Genomic DNA, 16,764 nt, shown 5'->3' with positions numbered 1-16,764 from the left:
CGCCGAGCCCAGGTGAGCGCCCGCCCTGGGGACCCTGGCCCCTGGGACCCCGATCCCCGCCCCCCGCCCCGGCTCCTTCGCCCCGGCGGGCGCCGGGGGCCAGCGCTTGCGCTCGGGTCTCGGACCCGGGCCCGGCGCGTTAGGGGATGGGGGTCGGCAGCTGGGGCCAGAAACACTGGCTGGGGGCCGGAGCGCCCCGCGTCCTTCTGTCGTCCTACAACGGCCCCTTCCCGGCTTGCCGCAGGGCCCCACTGTGTGCCAGTCCCCCTTTCCGGGCTGCAAGGTCTGGCGGGGGCACCGGGACAGAGCTGGCTGCTGGGACTGGCTTCCCAGAGAGAGGGAACTGCACGTGCACAGGCGGGGAGAGTGGACAGAGGCTCGCGCCCGAGCTCTGGAGGGGCGGGGAGAGCGCGGAGCCCCCACACTCTAAGGCAGGACTGGGGTCAGATGCCATCCCCAGGACGCCTGGAAACTACTGGGAGCCTGATCTGGGCAGAAGCCCGGTCTGGGCAGGAGCCCTTGGGATGAAGCAGTGGGAGCGGGTGGGTGAGAAGTGGAGGAGTCGGAAGAGGACCCTGCCCAGCCTCGACCCCGGGGGCGCCAGGAGCCCTGGGAGGGTGGAGGGGAGCAGAAGCCACTCTGTGGGTGGGGGTAATCCAGTCCCGCTTCACAGGTCCCAGGGTCCCTAGGACAGACACAGACTCCTGCTGGGTGATTAACACTGTGCTCTGCTGGAACTTTTCCGCAGTGGGCAGCTCGTGGGCAAGGAACAGCGCACACAATGGCACTCGGCACAAACCCGAGGGCCCTCCTGCCCTGCCCCTGGCAAAGACCTTTGCCTTTGAGTGCGGTGACCAGGCTTCAAGCTGATCTAGCACACAGTAGGCTGAAGGCACAGGGGCCCTACCTAGTCTCCTTCCTGGTCTAGGCCCCGGGGGATACAGGCCCCCTGGGAACACAAGAAGGGACGGCACAGCCTGGGCCCCCAGTGGCAAGACCGGGTCCGACCTTTCCTGGGATCTGTGGCTTAGCAGCTGAGGACTGAGGTCAGGCAGGAAGGAAGTGGGCAGGGCTGAGCCAGGGGTGAATCCAGGACCTGGGGAGGGGCCACCTAGTGCCCAGGGAGGGGGCAGGTGGGGCTGGTGGCAACTGAGTTTTATAGACCTTCCTGACAAGTTACGGAAAGAGCCAGGGCACAGCTCAGTGGTTATGGGAGCCACCGCCTCCTCCCCTGTAATGGGCACCTTGCGGGCCGACAGGAACAACGGCCCCTCTCCAACCTGTCCTTTTGTTCCCACCCCTCGCTCTCAGGCACCCACCCACGGCCCTTCCTGGGATCTGGGCCAGACCAGGGGGGCCTCAGTCTCACCTCAAGTGAGACTTCAGGAAGAACTTCCAGGGGAAACTGGAGGATGGCAGTGGGATGGACGGTGGGGAGGTCATTTGTAAACAAGGCAGCTATGCCTGTGGCCTGGGCCTTCCGAAGTCCACCTGGGAGGCGCCCCCGGGACCTGGAAGGCACCTGGACTACAGTGAGCTCTCTGCTGTGCAGGCGCTCCCTCCCCCAGGGCACCTTGCTGGGCCTCAGGGTGATATGGGGGCTTTCTGGGCCCCTGCCCATCTTAAAACTCACTAAAGTGGGGAGGGTGGGAGGCCACAAGGATACCCCTACCTGCTGCTTGACCTCGATGAGACCTTTCCCCATCTGCTGTTGGGCATGACCTCAGCACCGCAGACCTGGGCTGGAGTCAGGGCTCGGGGGAGCTTTGGCTGCTGGCCAGCGGCGTGGCAGGGCTGTGCGCTTGGCTTCGCTTTCCCCTAACCCCATCGGGCCTGGGCTGGCCGCCCACTTCTGTTCACCGCAGAGCTGGGTTTCCCTGGGGACCAGTGGACTGGCCCAGCCCCACACCGCCCCCCAGCCCCTCCTGGCCACAGCTTGAGCTGGTAGGACGATGGAGGCTGGGCCGCCTCCTGGACCCCCGCCCTCCCTGCCCTGCCTTCCAAGGCCCAGCAGCCTCAGTCCGCTGCTGGGCCTGGAACAACGGAGCAGTGGCTGCCCTGTGAGGAGGTGGGTGTCCAGAGTGCTAGCCAGGGTGGGGCTGGACCAGGGGGAGTCTGATGTCACCCCCATTGTGGGAGGGAGAAGACCAAGGACGAGGAGGGCTTCAGCTTGCCCAGGGTGACCCACTGCTGGAGCCTAGGCACGGCGGTCTCCCGGGAGAACGGAGGGTCCCAGAACTCCCAGGCTGTGGGATTTGGAGAGGGGAAGGGAGGGCATGAGGAGGCAGCAGGAATCAGGGAGGATTTCCTGGGCAAGGCAGCTTCGGGGCTGGACTCAGGGTGGCCGAGGTTGGGGCAGAGGAACTCCACCGGGGGAGTGAGGGAGCTGAGCTTGGAGGGCTCCAAAGGGGAGGTGCCCTCCAGGGCCCCCTGCTCTGGGATCAGACTCCGCTACACGCCATGGTTCCCAGCTCAAATGTAAGATCGTTTCCGAAGCTCCCAGTCTCTCTTCATCTACCTCTGCCCGCACGCACGCCCCGGTCCTGACGGCCCCAGTTTCCCCTGCAGGTCCTAGAGCAGCTCCAGCAGGATGGCGGCTCCAGCATCTCTAAGGCCTGCAGGGGGTCCAGCCCCAGGGGGGGCGCCCTAGGCCTCCGACAGCTCCCCATCTGTGCTCCTGCCTGCCGGCCATCCTCAGGCCACTCGCCATGGGCGGCTGCTTCTCCAAGCCCAAACCAGGTACCTCCTGTCTTCTTGCCTCTGTCCCTCCTCCCTCCCTCCCTGCCTCCTCCCTCCTCTTTCCCCCTCCCCCTCTGCGCTCGGCAGTCCTCTGAAGTAGGTCAGGCTAGGCAGGAGCCCGCTCGGAATGTTAATACGCTGTGGCCAGGAGGGGGTAGGGGGCCTGGAGCAGTTCCCCCGGCTGGCCCCCGCTCCAGTGGGTGCCCCTTTTTCCTTGGGGCTTTGAGTGGTGGTGGTGGCGGAAATAACAGCAGGACCCTTCTTGGAAAAGGAGAGGAAGGGTTCCTCCTGCTGCAGGGTTGGGGAAGGGGCTCTGCCCCCAGGGCCAGGGAAGGGGGGGTCTGGAGACACCCTCAGACACTCTGTGACCTGGGGCATGCAACTTACCTGTCTGAGCCTCAGTTTTTCTCTCTGTAAAAGAGAAGGGCTGGCCACCCTGACCTCTCAGTGTTGCTGCGAGAGTGTAGTGGGCAGATCCTGGCCCGCTCCCTCTCCTCTGACCCCCTGTGGGGTCTCGGGCTGCCTTCTTGGCCTTTCTGGGCAACTTCCCCGTTTATACAGGAAATCGCCACCCAACCTAGCCTGTGCGGCTCCAGCCAGAAGTGGGAGTGTCGTGGGGCGCTGGGGAGGCCTGGCTCTGTTCCCCACTGAAGACTGTCTGTGGAGCTCTCCCTCTGGCCCCCCCCCACTTTCCTTCTTCTCCCCTCACAACACCCAGGGAGGCAGGAGTGTGCAGCTTTGTCACAGATGGAGAAACTGAGGTTTAGCGAGGCCGCAGGAGCCCAGCCAGTGCTCCACTCACCCCGCCAGGCCGCCCTGGCCGGCTCACCCCAGCTCCCCTTACCTGATACCCATCGGCTCCGTTACCTGGGAACTTGCGAGCCTTTTCTCCTTTTCCTGGGTCTAAGGGAGAACTTGGGGGAGGGAGGGGAGCTGTGATGACCCACCTGGCAGAGGGACCCACCTGCCCCTTCTCCAGGAAGCCACTTTTCCTCCCCTGGCTCCTGTGGACACCCAGGCCTGGGATGGATCCCTCCCTGCCTCAAAATGCGCCTTGGGCAGATGACGTCCATTGTCTCCCCTTAGAAGTGGGTGGGATGAAGCCAGCTGGCCTCATACCAGGCGTGTCTGTGGCACTGCTGGGCTGGCAGGAGGCTCTGGCAGAAGATGCCACCTGCAGGTTCTTTTAAAGGACCCCAAAGGGCTGGCCTGCCTGGGACCCGTGGCCCCGGGACCCAAAGGTAGTGCTAAGACCTTAGGCAAATCCAGCCCTGTCCTTTCCCGGCTGTGTGGCCTTGGGCAGGTAATCTCACCTCTCTGAGCCTCTGCGTCCTCATTGTAAAGTGGGGCTGTTGTGCCTAGCATGGGGCCTGCACATGAGAAGCACTTGTGGGATACTGTTATCCCTTCTTCCCTGAGCTGGGCTCTGTGCCACCAGGACTCCCCTGCGGGGCTGGAGCCAGAGGCTCAGGGCCCGGGTGCCCATGCTGGGCAGGTCAGGCATGAGGCTTAGAGAATTTCCAGATGTGGGAGTAACAGTGTTTGGGGAGTGAGGGTTCAGCTGAGGTCATAAGGGGCCGCAGAGAGACCAGAGCAAGCAGAAGACCTCTGTGCAAATCCTTCACTTTCTCTCTTGCTCCACTCAGTTCTGTGGCTCCATGTGGATCAGTACCTGCTTCCTGGGCTCACTCTGTGTTCCTACGTGTTCTGTCTGAGTTCTTGATAAGAAGATATCGGCTGGGCACAGTGGCTCGCGCCTGTAATCCCAGCACTTTGGGAGGCTAAGGCAGGTGGATCACAAAGTCAGGAGTTCAAGACCAGCCTGGGCAACACAGTGAAACCCCATCTCTACTAAAATACAAAAAATTAGCTGGGCATGGTGGCTGGCACCTGGAATCCCAGCTACTCAGGAGACTGAGGTGGGAGAATCTCTTGAACCCAGGAGACAGAGGTTGCAGTGAGCTGAGATTGCGCCACTGCACTCCAGCTTGGGCAAGAGAGCAAGAGTCCATCTCAAAACAAAAACAAAAACAAAAACAAAAACAAAAACCCAAAAAAACACAAGGATAGGAAGATATCAGGCCAGTCCCTCACCTAGCTCAGAGTTAGGAGGAAGTGCAGCTCTCTTAGCATCTGTTAATCTGCCTTTTATTAGGCCGCAACTGCTCCCTGAAGGCTTTCCATCCTCATCAGGGCTGCTAGGCTCAGAGCTGCCTCCCAACTCCATCTATTGAGCTTCTACTCTGGGTTACATACATTATTTCCTTCAGCATTCACGATGCCAACGAGGTAGGCATTTGCTCTTCTCCCTGTTTTGTTTTTATTTTATTTTATTTTATTTATTTATTTATTTATTTTTGAGACGGAGTTTCGCTCTTGTTACCCAGGCTGGAGTGCAATGGCGCGATCTCGGCTCACCGCAACCTCCACCTCCTGGGTTCAGGCAATTCTCCTGCCTCAGCCTCCTGAGTAGCTGGGATTACAGGCACGAGCCACCATGCCCAGCTAATTTTTTTGTATTTTTAGTAGAGACGGAGTTTCACCATGTTGACCAGGATGGTCTCGATCTCTTGACCTCGTGATCCACCCGCCTCGGCCTCCCAAAGTGCTGGGATTACAGGCTTGAGCCACCTCGCCCGGCCTTTATTTTTATTTTTTGAGATGAGGTCTCATTCTGTTGCCCAGGCTAGAGTAAAGTTGCACAACCATAGCTCACAGCAGCCTGGAACTCTTGGGCTCGTGATCCTCCCACCTCAGCCTCCTGAGTAATAGGGACTGCACGACCACGACTGGCAATGTTTTTTTTTTTTTTTTTTTTCGAGATTGAGTCTCACTCTTTCACTCAGGCTGGAGTACAGTGGCACAATCTCAGCTCACTGCAACCTCTGCCTCCTGGATTCAAGCGATTCTCCTGCCTCAGCCTCCTAAGTAGCTGGGATTACAAGCCCATGCCACCATGACCAGCTAATTTTTATATTTTTAGGAGAGACAGGGTTTTGCCATGTTGGCCAGGTTGGTCTCGAACTCCTGACTTCAAGTGATCTGCCTGCCTCGGCCTCTCAAAGTGCTGGGATTTCAGGAGTGAGCTATCATTCCCAGCCAGCTGGCACATTTTTTTTTTTTTTTTTTTTTTTTGAGACAGAGTTTCGCTCTTGTTACCCAGGCTGGAGTGCAATGGCGCGATCTCGGCTCACCGCAACCTCCGCCTCCTGGGTTCAGGCAATTCTCCTGCCTCAGCCTCCTGAGTAGCTGGGATTACAGGCACGTGCCACCATGCCCAGCTAATTTTTTGTATTTTTAGTAGAGACGGGGTTTCACCATGTTGACCAGGATGGTCTCGATCTCTTGACCTCGTGATCCACCCGCCTCGGCCTCCCAAAGTGCTGGGATTACAGGCTTGAGCCACCGCGCCCGGGCCAGCTGGCACATTTTAAATTTTTTTTATAGAGACTAGGTCTTGCCCTGTTGCCCAGGCTCGTCTTAAACTCCTGGGCTCAAGTGATCCTCCTGCCTTGGCCTCCCAAAGTGTCGGGATTCCAGGTATGAACCACCACACCTGGCCTTCTCTCCATTTTATAATAAAGGCATCTTGAGGTCCAAAGGGGCTAAGGCAGGACTATGGGCAGCCGGAAGTCATGGAGCTGGGGCTGATCCGATTTTGTGGGTGAGCAGAGACGCCCCTCCCATCCACCTTTCCAAAGGGCCCCTGATTTAATGGCTTCCGTTAGACTGTATCAGTGAGCAGGCTTGGAGCCTTCTGGGAGGTGGAGGATGAGAGAGGCCTGGCTTGGCCTTATCTGGCCCCCCTGCCAGGCTATTCGTGAGCTCCCACAGAGTCCAGAGCTGGTGTCAGCTAAGTCCACAGTATTTCTCTTTTTAATTCTTCCAAAAACATTCTAACACCATTACATAAAGCATAGCAAATGGAATGAAAAACCCCACCCATAACCCCCCATCCGATATGACCAGCTCAGTGTGGTTACGTGCTCTGCCCCCTCCCTGCCGGGCTGGAGTCAAGGAACTGACCTTTGCCCCTGTCCCCTGCTGTGCCTGGGCCTTAGCTGGGGCCTGGGACTTGGGGTTGGGGAGGGCGCCTGACCAGGTTGGGGGATTAGCAGAACATGAGATGAGGGATATGCAGGGGCCGGGCAGCCAGGAGAGGCAACTCCTGAGCTTTGTCTGGGTAGATGGGAAGGATGGCGCCCCAGCCCAGGGGACAGACCAGGTAAAGGGCTGGAGGGGCAGCTCAGCAGCCTCTCTGGGTTCTTGGTTTCTGGAGTGACGGGTCTGAATGAGGTGGTGGGGATGAGAGGTGAAGCCCGGAGGCGCTGGTGCCTTGGGAGGTGAGAGAGGGATCTCCTGCTCCGGCCTCGGGCCCCAGCTGTGCCAGGGGCTTAGCGTCCACCACTCAGCATCCTCCCTGCAGCAGCAGCCTGGGGGGCCAGATTATTGCTGCTAAAAATTCTGTTTATTGTTCTCTTCTAATTAGAAAAATATCCCCGGCACATCCTAGGGAATTTGGAGAATGTGGAAAAGTACAAAGAAGAAAATGGCCATCTCTGGCTCACTCCCTGCTGCAGCTGGCCTCTGGATGGAGGCTGTGGGGGGCTTGTGTCCCCTCTGTGCCATCCACATGCATTCCCATGCTGGGGTTCACCCCCAGGGCACACGAGGACACTGAAAACCCAGCACCTGGTCAGTGATGAAGGATTCTCAAATTGGTGAGAAGAGCTATTTTAAGAAGTTGAAATTGGGCAGGGCGTGGTGGCTCACGCCTATAATCCCAGCACTTTGGGAGGCTGAGGTGGGTAGATTACCTGAGGTTGGAAGTTCAAGACCAGGCTGACCAACATGGAGAAACCCCATTTCTACTAAAAATATAAAATTAGCTGGGTGTGTTGGCACATGCCTGTAATCCCAGCTACTTGGGAGGCTGAGGCAGGGGAATAGCTTGAACCCGGGAGGCAGAGGTTGCAGTGAGCTGAGATGGTGCCACTGGACTTCAGCCTGGGCAACAAGAGTGAAACTCTGTCCAAAAAAGAAAAAAAAAAAAAAAAAAAAAAAAAAAAGAAGTTGAAATTATGCTGTGTACATTTTTTTTTTAATTTTTGAAAAAAATTTAAATGTATGGGAAAGTTGTAAGAATAGACAATGAATCCTTGACTTCCTGTCATCCAGATTCGCTCGCTGGGAACTGAGCTGCTGCCACTTTTGAATCCCTGTATGCACATGAGTCATACCCTAAATGTGTCCCTGAGCTGTCACATCGTCATTGTCCACTGGAAGATCCAGGACTTTCAGGCCTCAGGGTTCTTTTTGCTGCAGAGATTTCTGCAGCCAGGAGCGTTTCAGGGTCGGAGGAACTTAGCTCTGTGCCCTGCTTCACTAATACTGTAATTGAAAAAGGAAGCCAGTAATCCCAGCACTTTGGGAGACTAAGGTGGGCAGATCACTTGAGGTCAGGAGTTTGAGAGCTGCCCAGCCAACATGTTGAAACCCTGTCTCTATCAAAAAATACAAAAATTAGCCTGGCGTGGTGCATTCACCTGTAGTCCTAGCTACTGGGGAGGCTGAGGTGGGAGAAGTGCTTGAACTCAGGAGGCGGAGGCTGCAGTGAGCCGAGATTGCATGACCGCACTGCAGCTGGGCGACAGACTGAGACCCTGTCCCAAAAATAATAAAAAAAAGACATGCAGAAAGGAATTCATGCAGACCCGGGTGCACCCGCACCATGCCCCTCCTCTGCTTTATGCCAGGTTTAATGCTCTTTGCTGGTGGTGCAGAGGGGAGGGCCTTCTGGGGAGGTTGCCAGGCAGGGCTGAGCCTCCCGGCACCGTGAGGAGCTGGACTCTGCATCCAGCTCGTGGGATGGGGGAGGAAGCGGGCCGAGCCGGGGGACTCAAGGCGCTGTCCTGCCCACAGTGGAGCTCAAGATCGAGGTGGTGCTGCCTGAGAAGGAGCGAGGCAAGGAGGAGCTGTCGGCCAGTGGGAAGGGCAGCCCCAGGGCCTACCAGGGCAATGGCACCGCGCGCCACTTCCACACGGAGGAGCGCCTGCCCACCCCTCACCCCTACCCCAGCCCTCAGGACTGCGTGGAGGCTGCTGTGTGCCACGTCAAGGACCTCGAGAATGGCCAGTGGGTTCCGGGCCTGCTTGGGCGCGGGGTCAGGGAAGCGAAAGTGGGAGGGTGAGGCGCAGGCCACAGCCCGGGGACAGGGGGTGGCCTGAAGGCTCCTGCGCTGGTCACTGCCTCTGTGGCCTCTACCGGTCTGGGGCTGCTCCCCAGAAGGCTCAACACTGGGAGGAGCTGCCAGGAGGTTGTGCCTGGGGTCTGACCTGTCCTCTGAGTGTTGCGGTTCCCCAGGATGCGGGAAGTGGAGCTGGGCTGGGGGAAGGTGTTGCTGGTGAAGGACAATGGAGAGTTCCACGCCCTGGGCCACAAGTGTCCACACTACGGAGCACCCCTGGTGAAAGGTGAGCTGTTAGGTGGGAGGCATGAAGGGGACCTTCCAGGCCCCGTGCCAGCCTGGCTCCTCCCCACGCCCCAGGATCTTCCTCTATCAGAGAAGCCTCCTGGGCTGTGGGGAGGGGCCCACAGTTGCGGGGGCACAAGGATCCTCGGGAAGCAACCCCTGCTGGTGGCCCCAGCCTAGCACCTCCCCTTCCCAGGAGTTCTGTCCCGTGGTCGGGTGCGCTGCCCCTGGCATGGCGCCTGCTTCAACATCAGCACTGGGGACCTGGAGGACTTCCCCGGCCTGGACAGTCTGCACAAGTTCCAGGTGGGGCCAGGAGTGCAGTGGGGCGGGAATCTGGGGTGTAGGGCTCGGGGCTGGTCCTGAGCAATGCAGCTCTTGCAGGTGAAGATTGAGAAGGAGAAGGTGTACGTCCGGGCCAGCAAGCAGGTGAGGGGGTGGCTCGGGCCTCAGGTAGAAGGAAGGAGCGGGGAGGGCATCTTGGCTCAGAGAACACCACATGCAAAAGCCCTGTGGTGGGAGGAGCTTGGCACGTATCACTGGAGTGGAGTGAGGGGTTGTGGTGGGGATGAGGCTGGGCTGGACTCCAGGACTTGCCTGCCAGGATGATGGCATGTGGAGGATGGCAATGACTCTCCACCCTCCTGCCACCCACAGGCCCTGCAGCTGCAGCGAAGGACCAAGGTGATGGCCAAGTGTATCTCTCCAAGTGCTGGGTACAGTGGTAGCACCAATGTGCTCATTGTGGGTGCAGGTTGGTAGTGGAGTTATGAGGGGCAGGGTGGGAGATGGGGCTGGAGAGACGTGGTCCCTGGCCCATGGGCCCCTCCCCTCAGGTGCAGCTGGCCTGGTGTGTGCAGAGACGCTGCGGCAGGAGGGCTTCTCCGACCGGATCGTCCTGTGCACGCTAGACCGGCATCTTCCCTATGACCGTCCCAAGCTCAGCAAGGTAGGGGGCGGGGCAAGTAGGGACCCTACCCCTCTCAGTCAAGCCCAGTTTGAGCCTTGCTTGTCACCCCATGGGGGTCTGGCCAGCTACCCTCTCTGCTTATGCTAGGCCTGTGCATGGTGCCCCCCAAAAATCTAAGTTTTTTTTCCTCGTTGTTGTTTTTTGAGACAGGGTCTTGCTCTGTCACCCGGGCTGGAGTGCAGTGGCTCCATCTCAGCTCACGGCAACTTCCACCTTCTGGGTTCAAACAATTTTCATGCTTCAGCCTCTAGAGTAGCTGGGATTACGTGTGCACCACCACACCTGGCGAATGTTTTGAATTTTTAGTAGAGTTGGGGGTTTTGCCATGTTGCCCAGAACTCCTGAGTTCAGGCAATCCACCTGCCTCGGCCTCCCAAAGTGCTAGAATTACAGGCATGAGCCACCAGGCCTGGCTTTTCTTTTTTTGAGACAGGGTCTTGCTCTGTCACCCAGGCTGCAGTACAGTGCCTGTCTCACAGCTCACTGCAGCATCAACCTCCAACTCCCGGGCTCAAACGATCCTCCCACCTCAGCCTCCCGGGTAGCTGAGACTACAGGCGTGCACCACCATGCCTGGCTAATATTTTGTATGTTTTGTAGAGACAAGGTTTTGTCATGTTACCCAGGGTGGCTTTGAACTCCTGGGCTCAAGTGATCCTCCTGCCTGAGACTCCCAAGTGTTGGGATTACAGGTCTGAGTCACTGTGCCTGGCCAGATCTGGGTTTGCTGAGTTCTGTCCTGCAGCCCCTGTGCCTGGGGCTGGCCCCACCTTCCCTGGGTGCCAGGGTCTTCTGCTGTAAACTGGCTCCTCTCAAGCCGGCTGTCTCCTGCAGTCACTGGACACACAGCCTGAGCAGCTGGCCCTGAGGCCCAAGGAGTTTTTCCGAGCCTATGGCATCGAGGTGCTCACCGAGGCTCAGGTACAGGGTCAGGGAACAGGCCCCAGGGAGGGAAGGCGGGAACCCTGAGCTTATGTGGGCCCCTGGGGTGGGGGTGGTCGGTGCTCTTCCTGGCCCACCTGGGAGGTGCCCCAGCCTTGGGAGACAGCAATGAGCTGCTTCTCAATTGGTCCTGGGCACACACAGAGCCCCAGGGTGTGCAGAAATGAATGATCGAGGCTGGATAGGAGAGCCTGGTAGGACTTGGGAGGGCAAGGAGGGTTTGAAGGGAAGGTGACGTCTGAAGCTTAAAGAACAAAGCTCAGGTGGCAGGATCTGCTCCAGCGGGGGCTTCTCAGAAGCTGTGGCTGGGCTCTGGGTATACGACAGGACCCGGGAGTGGGCAGTGAGGTCCAGGCCCATGCCCAAGCTTACGCTCTGCCTGGTGTGGGTTGCAGGTGGTCACAGTGGACGTGAGAAACAAGAAGGTCATGTTCAAGGATGGTTTCAAGCTGGAGTATAGCAAGCTACTGCTGGCACCAGGGAGCAGGTAGAAGGGTCTCCCTCTTACCCTTCACTGGATACCGGGCAGGCCACTGGCCTGGATGGGGCTGGGGCTGCCTGGAGGCCTTCACTGATGCTGCCATGTCTCAGCCCCAAGACTCTGAGCTGCAAAGGCAAAGAGGTGGAGAACGTGTTCACCATCCGGACTCCAGAGGATGCCAATCGCGTGGTGAGGCTGGCCCGAGGTCGCAATGTGGTTGTCGTAGGAGCCGGCTTCCTGGGTGAGAGGTAGTGGGCGGTGGGGATGGTGGTGGTCAGGTCATCATGGACAGTTCCAAGGAAGTTCTGGCTCAGGGAGGTGGAGGGTACCAGCCTGCCACCCCCTGCCCACCACCAGGGATGGAGGTGGCTGCTTACCTGACGGAGAAGGCCCACTCTGTGTCTGTGGTGGAGCTGGAGGAGACGCCCTTCCGGAGGTTCCTCGGGGAGCGCGTAGGTCGTGCCCTCATGAAGGTGAGCCCACCCTAGTACCCAGCGCCCCAGAGCCCTGGGGCCCAGCCCGGCCTCTAGCTGGGCTCTCATCCACCGCCCACCTGCCCATTTGCCCTGACAGATGTTTGAGAACAACCGGGTGAAGTTCTACATGCAGACGGAGGTGTCGGAGCTGCGGGCCCAGGAGGGAAAGGTGGGCCCTTCTCCCTTCTCCCTGCTGCTTCCTGTCCTCTGTCTCCTAGCCTGGGAGCTGGGTCCACCTGTTTACCCACCAACTCCCCACAGCTGAAGGAGGTTGTGTTGAAGAGCAGCAAGGTCGTGCGGGCTGACGTCTGCGTGGTGGGCATTGGTGAGTGGCCGTGCGGGCGGGCGGGCGTGAACCAGCACAGTCGTCTGCACATGCTCACATGTGAGCTTGCGTTAGTCCCTTCCCCTCCCAGAGCCTCAGTTTCCACCACATGTGTCAAATGGGGACCCCAACTGCCCCCACTTCACAGAGCTGTTGGGGAAGGTGTGTTCCGGGCTCAGCCCAGGCCTGGCACAGAGGATGCTCCCAGTGCCTGCAGCCCAGTAACACTCCTCTCCATGCCCTGCGAGAGTTGACAGACAAGCCTTGAATTGGCTCCTGCTTCAGCTGAGGTGCCAATCTGGGGAGGGGCTGACCTGGGAGGTGGCCTGCAGGGGCTGAGGAGGTATGGCATGCTGCCCCCCGCTTAAGGGCATCGTGGAACACTTCTGGGAGGAGGCAATACCTGAGGTCTTTCGGGAGGCACTGGGGTCTGTGGGAGGCCGGGTAGTGGGCCAGGGTGCATGAAGGCCCCAGGTGGGCAGCCCCTGGATGATCAGTCTGGGGCTGGTACACCACATGCAGGGTGTGGGGTGTGGAGGGTGACTATGCAGAAGGGAAGGACGGGGGAGCAGACACAGGCCTCCGTCTGGTCAGGTGCGGTGCCCGCCACCGGCTTCCTGAGGCAGAGCGGCATCGGTCTGGATTCCCGAGGCTTCATCCCTGTCAACAAGGTGGGGCGGATGGCGCTGGGTGGGGAGGGCCTGGTCTTGGCTGGGTGTGTCAGGAGGTTCAGGTCAGGGCCCCTATAGCACCCGTGGAGCCCTGGGCCCTCTCTCTACAGATGATGCAGACCAATGTCCCAGGCGTGTTCGCAGCTGGTGATGCCGTCACCTTCCCCCTTGCCTGGAGGAACAATCGGAAAGTGAACATTCCACACTGGCAGATGGCTCATGCTCAGGGTATGGCCAGTCCCGAGGTACGTGGAGGGGTGGGAGGGAGTCTCAGGGCCTCAGTGTCCCCACGCCCATGCCTCAGTTGCCGACCTTGGGTCCTGGACACTGTGTTAGGCATCAAAGCTCTGATGTGGGTTCTCTGGCCAACCTCATCCTGGTGATCCAGCCAGCACACAGAGTGACACCCCATTGAGCCAGCCACAGCTTCTCAACCTCAGTTTTCCTTCTGCTAGTCTCTCCCTTTTTGTTCTCAAGGACATATATTCTGCAGAATTCCTAATCAACCTGGGGAGGGAGGGAGGGATTGAATGGGTCATCTTCATACTTCATGCCTCTGTTTCCCTTGGGCCACTCACCTGTCTCTGTGAACTCAGTTGCTTCATGTAGGTCCCCAGGGTGGCATCTAAGCCCAGGAACCTGGGCTCAGTGGAGCCACTGTGCTTTCTGAAGAATAGCTTTCCCCTCCTCATGTTTGCTGTCCACTAAGTCCCCCAAGCCTTGCCCACGGTGCACACCTGGTCTGGGACCCTAAGCTGCAGATGCCATCACATTAGCTGCTCCACTTCCTCAGAGAGCACTGCCAGACTTGCAGCCTGGGACAAGGGACTTCTCTGCACCCACCTCCCCTTCCCTCTGCCTGTACACCTGAGGGTTTGCAGCTCGAAATCCCACTCCTGGTACCAATTTCTGTCCGAGTACAAAGTCTAAAGTTGTTGCTAGGTTGTAAGTAACCAAGGCTACTTGTCAGCCGAGTATAATTAGGGTTTAACTGGGAGAGTTTAGGAGACTTTGAAGTACATCCAATACAGGGGTCTACTGGGGCCTCATAGGCTGTGCATGACAGCCAGCCACCCCCACAGCCCTTCAGGGCCTTTCCCCTCACTGTTGGCTTGCATCATCTGAGGCTTCCAGTGGGGACCACCCACACTGGTCTTTTTGAGGCCTTGTGCATGGCTGTCATCTGTGCCTCCCTGCCTACTTATGTCCCATTCTCCTCCCTCTTCAGACCTGATGTGTCTGATTAGGTGTCTCTGTGCACAGCTGAAATGGTGGAGTAGTCCCCTAACCCCGAGAAACAGACCTTCCAGAGGCAGGGCACTTTATTCAGCTTCTCTAGGGAAGCAATCAAGTGGCTAGCTTTCAGTCAGGTGTTCCCCTGCACCAGTCAGCTGCAGGTGCAAGTGGGCAGTGGGGCTGAACAATGAGGTCTCTTGACCTCTGGGGAGACCAGGAGGAGGAGCCACACGTGTCAGGGGTCCCCACAGCATCAGGGGCAGGTATTGTGGGAGTGGTAGGGGCGAGAGTCGGGGTTTTCATGGCCCTGGGTCCCGCAGGGCGCGTGGCAGCCCAGAACATGCTGGCACAGGAGGCGGAGATCAGCACCGTGCCCTACCTCTGGACCGCCATGTTCGGCAAGAGTCTGCGCTACACGGGTAACGCCGTGGCCTCGGATGGGGGCGGGACCGAGGGTATTAGGGGAGGGGCTTGGGCGTGGGGCGGGGCTGGAAACCTAGGGGCAGGGCTATGACCGCAATAAGGGGAGGCCGGTAAAAACTCGCTAGGGGCGAGGCTAGGAACCACCTAAAAGGACGTACGGAGCAGGGCCTGGGTGGGGTTAGGAGGGGATCCTGTGACGTCTCCTTCCCTTCCCCGGCTCACGTGGGTGCCACCCACCTGCCCGGCCCACAGGCTATGGAGAAGGCTTCGACGACGTCATCATCCAGGGAGATCTGGAGGAGCTGAAGTTTGTGGCTTTTTACACTAAGTGAGAGCATCAAGATGCAGTGTGGGCGCGAAGCAGCGGGAGCTCAGTCGGGAAGGGGGATTCATCCCAGGCAAAATCCCAGAAAACTGCCCAGCCCTGAGCCCTGCTAAAGACTGCTGGAGCTTCCCTAGGAAAGTCTGAAGCTTGTGCATGGTCAAGCCGCAATGTGCAAAGCAGGGAGGGCTGGGTGCATTTCCTGTTGCCCTGGGCTAGGTCCTTCCCTGGGCCTCAGATGGACAGCAGTGCATCAGGGTTTTCAAAAAGGGGCTACTGCCTGGCAGTCCTCAGGCTTGGCCATCCTCTCCCTGCAGAAGCGACGAGGTGATCGCCGTGGCCAGCATGAACTACGATCCTATCGTGTCTAAGGTTGCTGAGGTGCTGGCCTCAGGCCGTGCCATCCGGAAGCGGGAAGTGGAGTGAGTGTGGGTGTGGGAGGCCTGGACGGGGGAGTAGTTCCCTGGAGGACTGGCTAAGCTGCCCATGACGGCCAGCTACCCCGACAGCCTTCCGGGGCTTTTCCCCTCACTGTTGGTTTGCATCACCTGAGGCTTCCAGTACTACAGGGAGGTATGCGGCAAGGATTAAGGTTTTGGAGTAGGCTGGTTATGTGCTTACAGTGGATGGAAGGGATAGGGGTGTGTATCCCCCCGCAAGGCCAGTGCTGTGGGGAGGGGTCGGGGCCCAATGCATGGGCGATCACCAGGCCTGGGACACCTAACTGGATGTGGTTGTGCTGAGCCTGATAGAAGCTAGATGGGAAACACAGCTAGTGATGCCCTGGGTATACCCTTCAAAGAGATGTTGGGTGGTTCTAGGGGTCACTCAACACCAGCCAGTTCCCTCATCCTGGCGTGGTGCCAATGAGATTCACCCTCTGGGAGGGACTGGGGACAGCCTGGAGGCCACTGGGGGGCTATGAGACAGGGACAAGCTTCAAGCTGGAAACAATGGAGGACCAGAAGGGGACATGATAAATGACATGCTCTCTCCCTGGCCTTCTGTTTCTCTCTCTTGCCTTCGTGAAGGCTGTTTGTGCTGCACAGCAAGTACGTGTCCTTCATGTTGACCGTTCTGAGCCTTTTCCATCTCAGCCCAGACCCTCCACCCAATGGTCTATCTCCATCTATCCAAGTACACCTCCCTGCTGGGCACCAGAGTCTGGCACAGAACAGACCCCCTGCTGTCCTCAAGGGCCAGCTGCTCTGGGTGCCCAGAGTGGAGAGGCTTTTTTTCTGTCCTGACCCCTCTTCCCCTCATTCTTGCAGGACTGGCGACATGTCTTGGCTTACGGGGAAAGGATCCTGAGCTCACATGCAGTAGACTTGGGCAGGCACGGGGTGGGGTGCGGGGGCACCAGGGGCAGAGGCCAAGCCTTGGGGGCAGGTGCCAATCTCCAGTCCCAGGATCCCCCAGGTCAGAACCTGAGCCCTCCCAGTGCTGGCCTTCAGCCACCTGACTCCCCTCCAGGGAGGCCTCTGCAGCCTCCAGAAGATGCTCAACCCTCAAGGCCTCTGCTGCCACTGACAGCTGGCACTAGAGGCAGGACAGGCCCTGTCTCTTCTCCTTCTGTTGGGACTGGTCCCCTGAAGGACCCAACAACATGTTAGACATAACTGTAAAATTAAAACGCACACATTTGCAGATTTGTATGACTCCCAGCGTTAATTGGGCCAACAGGCATAGGGCCAGACCACAGGGAA

The 16,764-nt window shown here is 58.7% G+C and overlaps 1 protein-coding gene across 4 annotated transcripts; it reads left to right on the top strand.

The window, feature by feature from the left end:
* The first annotated feature begins 270 nt into the window (after positions 1 to 270).
* AIFM3 (AIF family member 3) lies at positions 271 to 16,707 on the top strand. Of its 4 annotated transcripts, XM_074391244.1 has the most exons (21): positions 1,989 to 2,068; positions 2,569 to 2,739; positions 8,662 to 8,875; positions 9,104 to 9,213; positions 9,409 to 9,518; positions 9,597 to 9,641; positions 9,870 to 9,966; positions 10,049 to 10,161; positions 11,017 to 11,103; positions 11,520 to 11,611; positions 11,716 to 11,846; positions 11,963 to 12,078; positions 12,179 to 12,250; positions 12,343 to 12,406; positions 13,001 to 13,077; positions 13,188 to 13,305; positions 14,634 to 14,732; positions 14,989 to 15,064; positions 15,376 to 15,480; positions 16,090 to 16,110; positions 16,330 to 16,707. In XM_074391244.1, exons 2-21 carry the CDS (start codon positions 2,709 to 2,711, stop codon positions 16,367 to 16,369), a joined length of 1,818 nt encoding a protein of 605 aa, XP_074247345.1. In that variant the 5' UTR covers positions 1,989 to 2,068; positions 2,569 to 2,708; the 3' UTR covers positions 16,370 to 16,707. The 4 variants fall into 4 exon arrangements, with proteins under 4 accessions (XP_010328773.1, XP_074247345.1, XP_074247346.1 ...); XM_010330471.2 differs by having other exon boundaries at positions 271 to 2,068; positions 16,090 to 16,707; XM_074391245.1 differs by lacking the exon at positions 16,090 to 16,110.
* The last annotated feature ends 57 nt before the right edge of the window (positions 16,708 to 16,764 follow it).

This window comes from Saimiri boliviensis, chromosome 21 (assembly GCF_048565385.1).
Source record: "Saimiri boliviensis isolate mSaiBol1 chromosome 21, mSaiBol1.pri, whole genome shotgun sequence".
Lineage (NCBI taxonomy): Eukaryota > Metazoa > Chordata > Mammalia > Primates > Cebidae > Saimiri > Saimiri boliviensis.
Note: the sequence above shows the minus strand (reverse complement) of the source record. Positions and strands in the feature narration are given on the sequence as shown.

Bases quoted from the DNA above. Each gene is read 5' to 3' on its own strand.
- AIFM3 (XM_010330471.2), top strand. From the start codon at position 2,709: ATGGGCGGCTGCTTCTCCAAGCCCAAACCAG. The intron at 9,519-9,596 runs GTGGGGCCAGGA...CAGCTCTTGCAG, and splicing joins ACAGTCTGCACAAGTTCCAG to GTGAAGATTGAGAAGGAGAA. The intron at 12,251-12,342 runs GTGGGCCCTTCT...AACTCCCCACAG, and splicing joins TGCGGGCCCAGGAGGGAAAG to CTGAAGGAGGTTGTGTTGAA.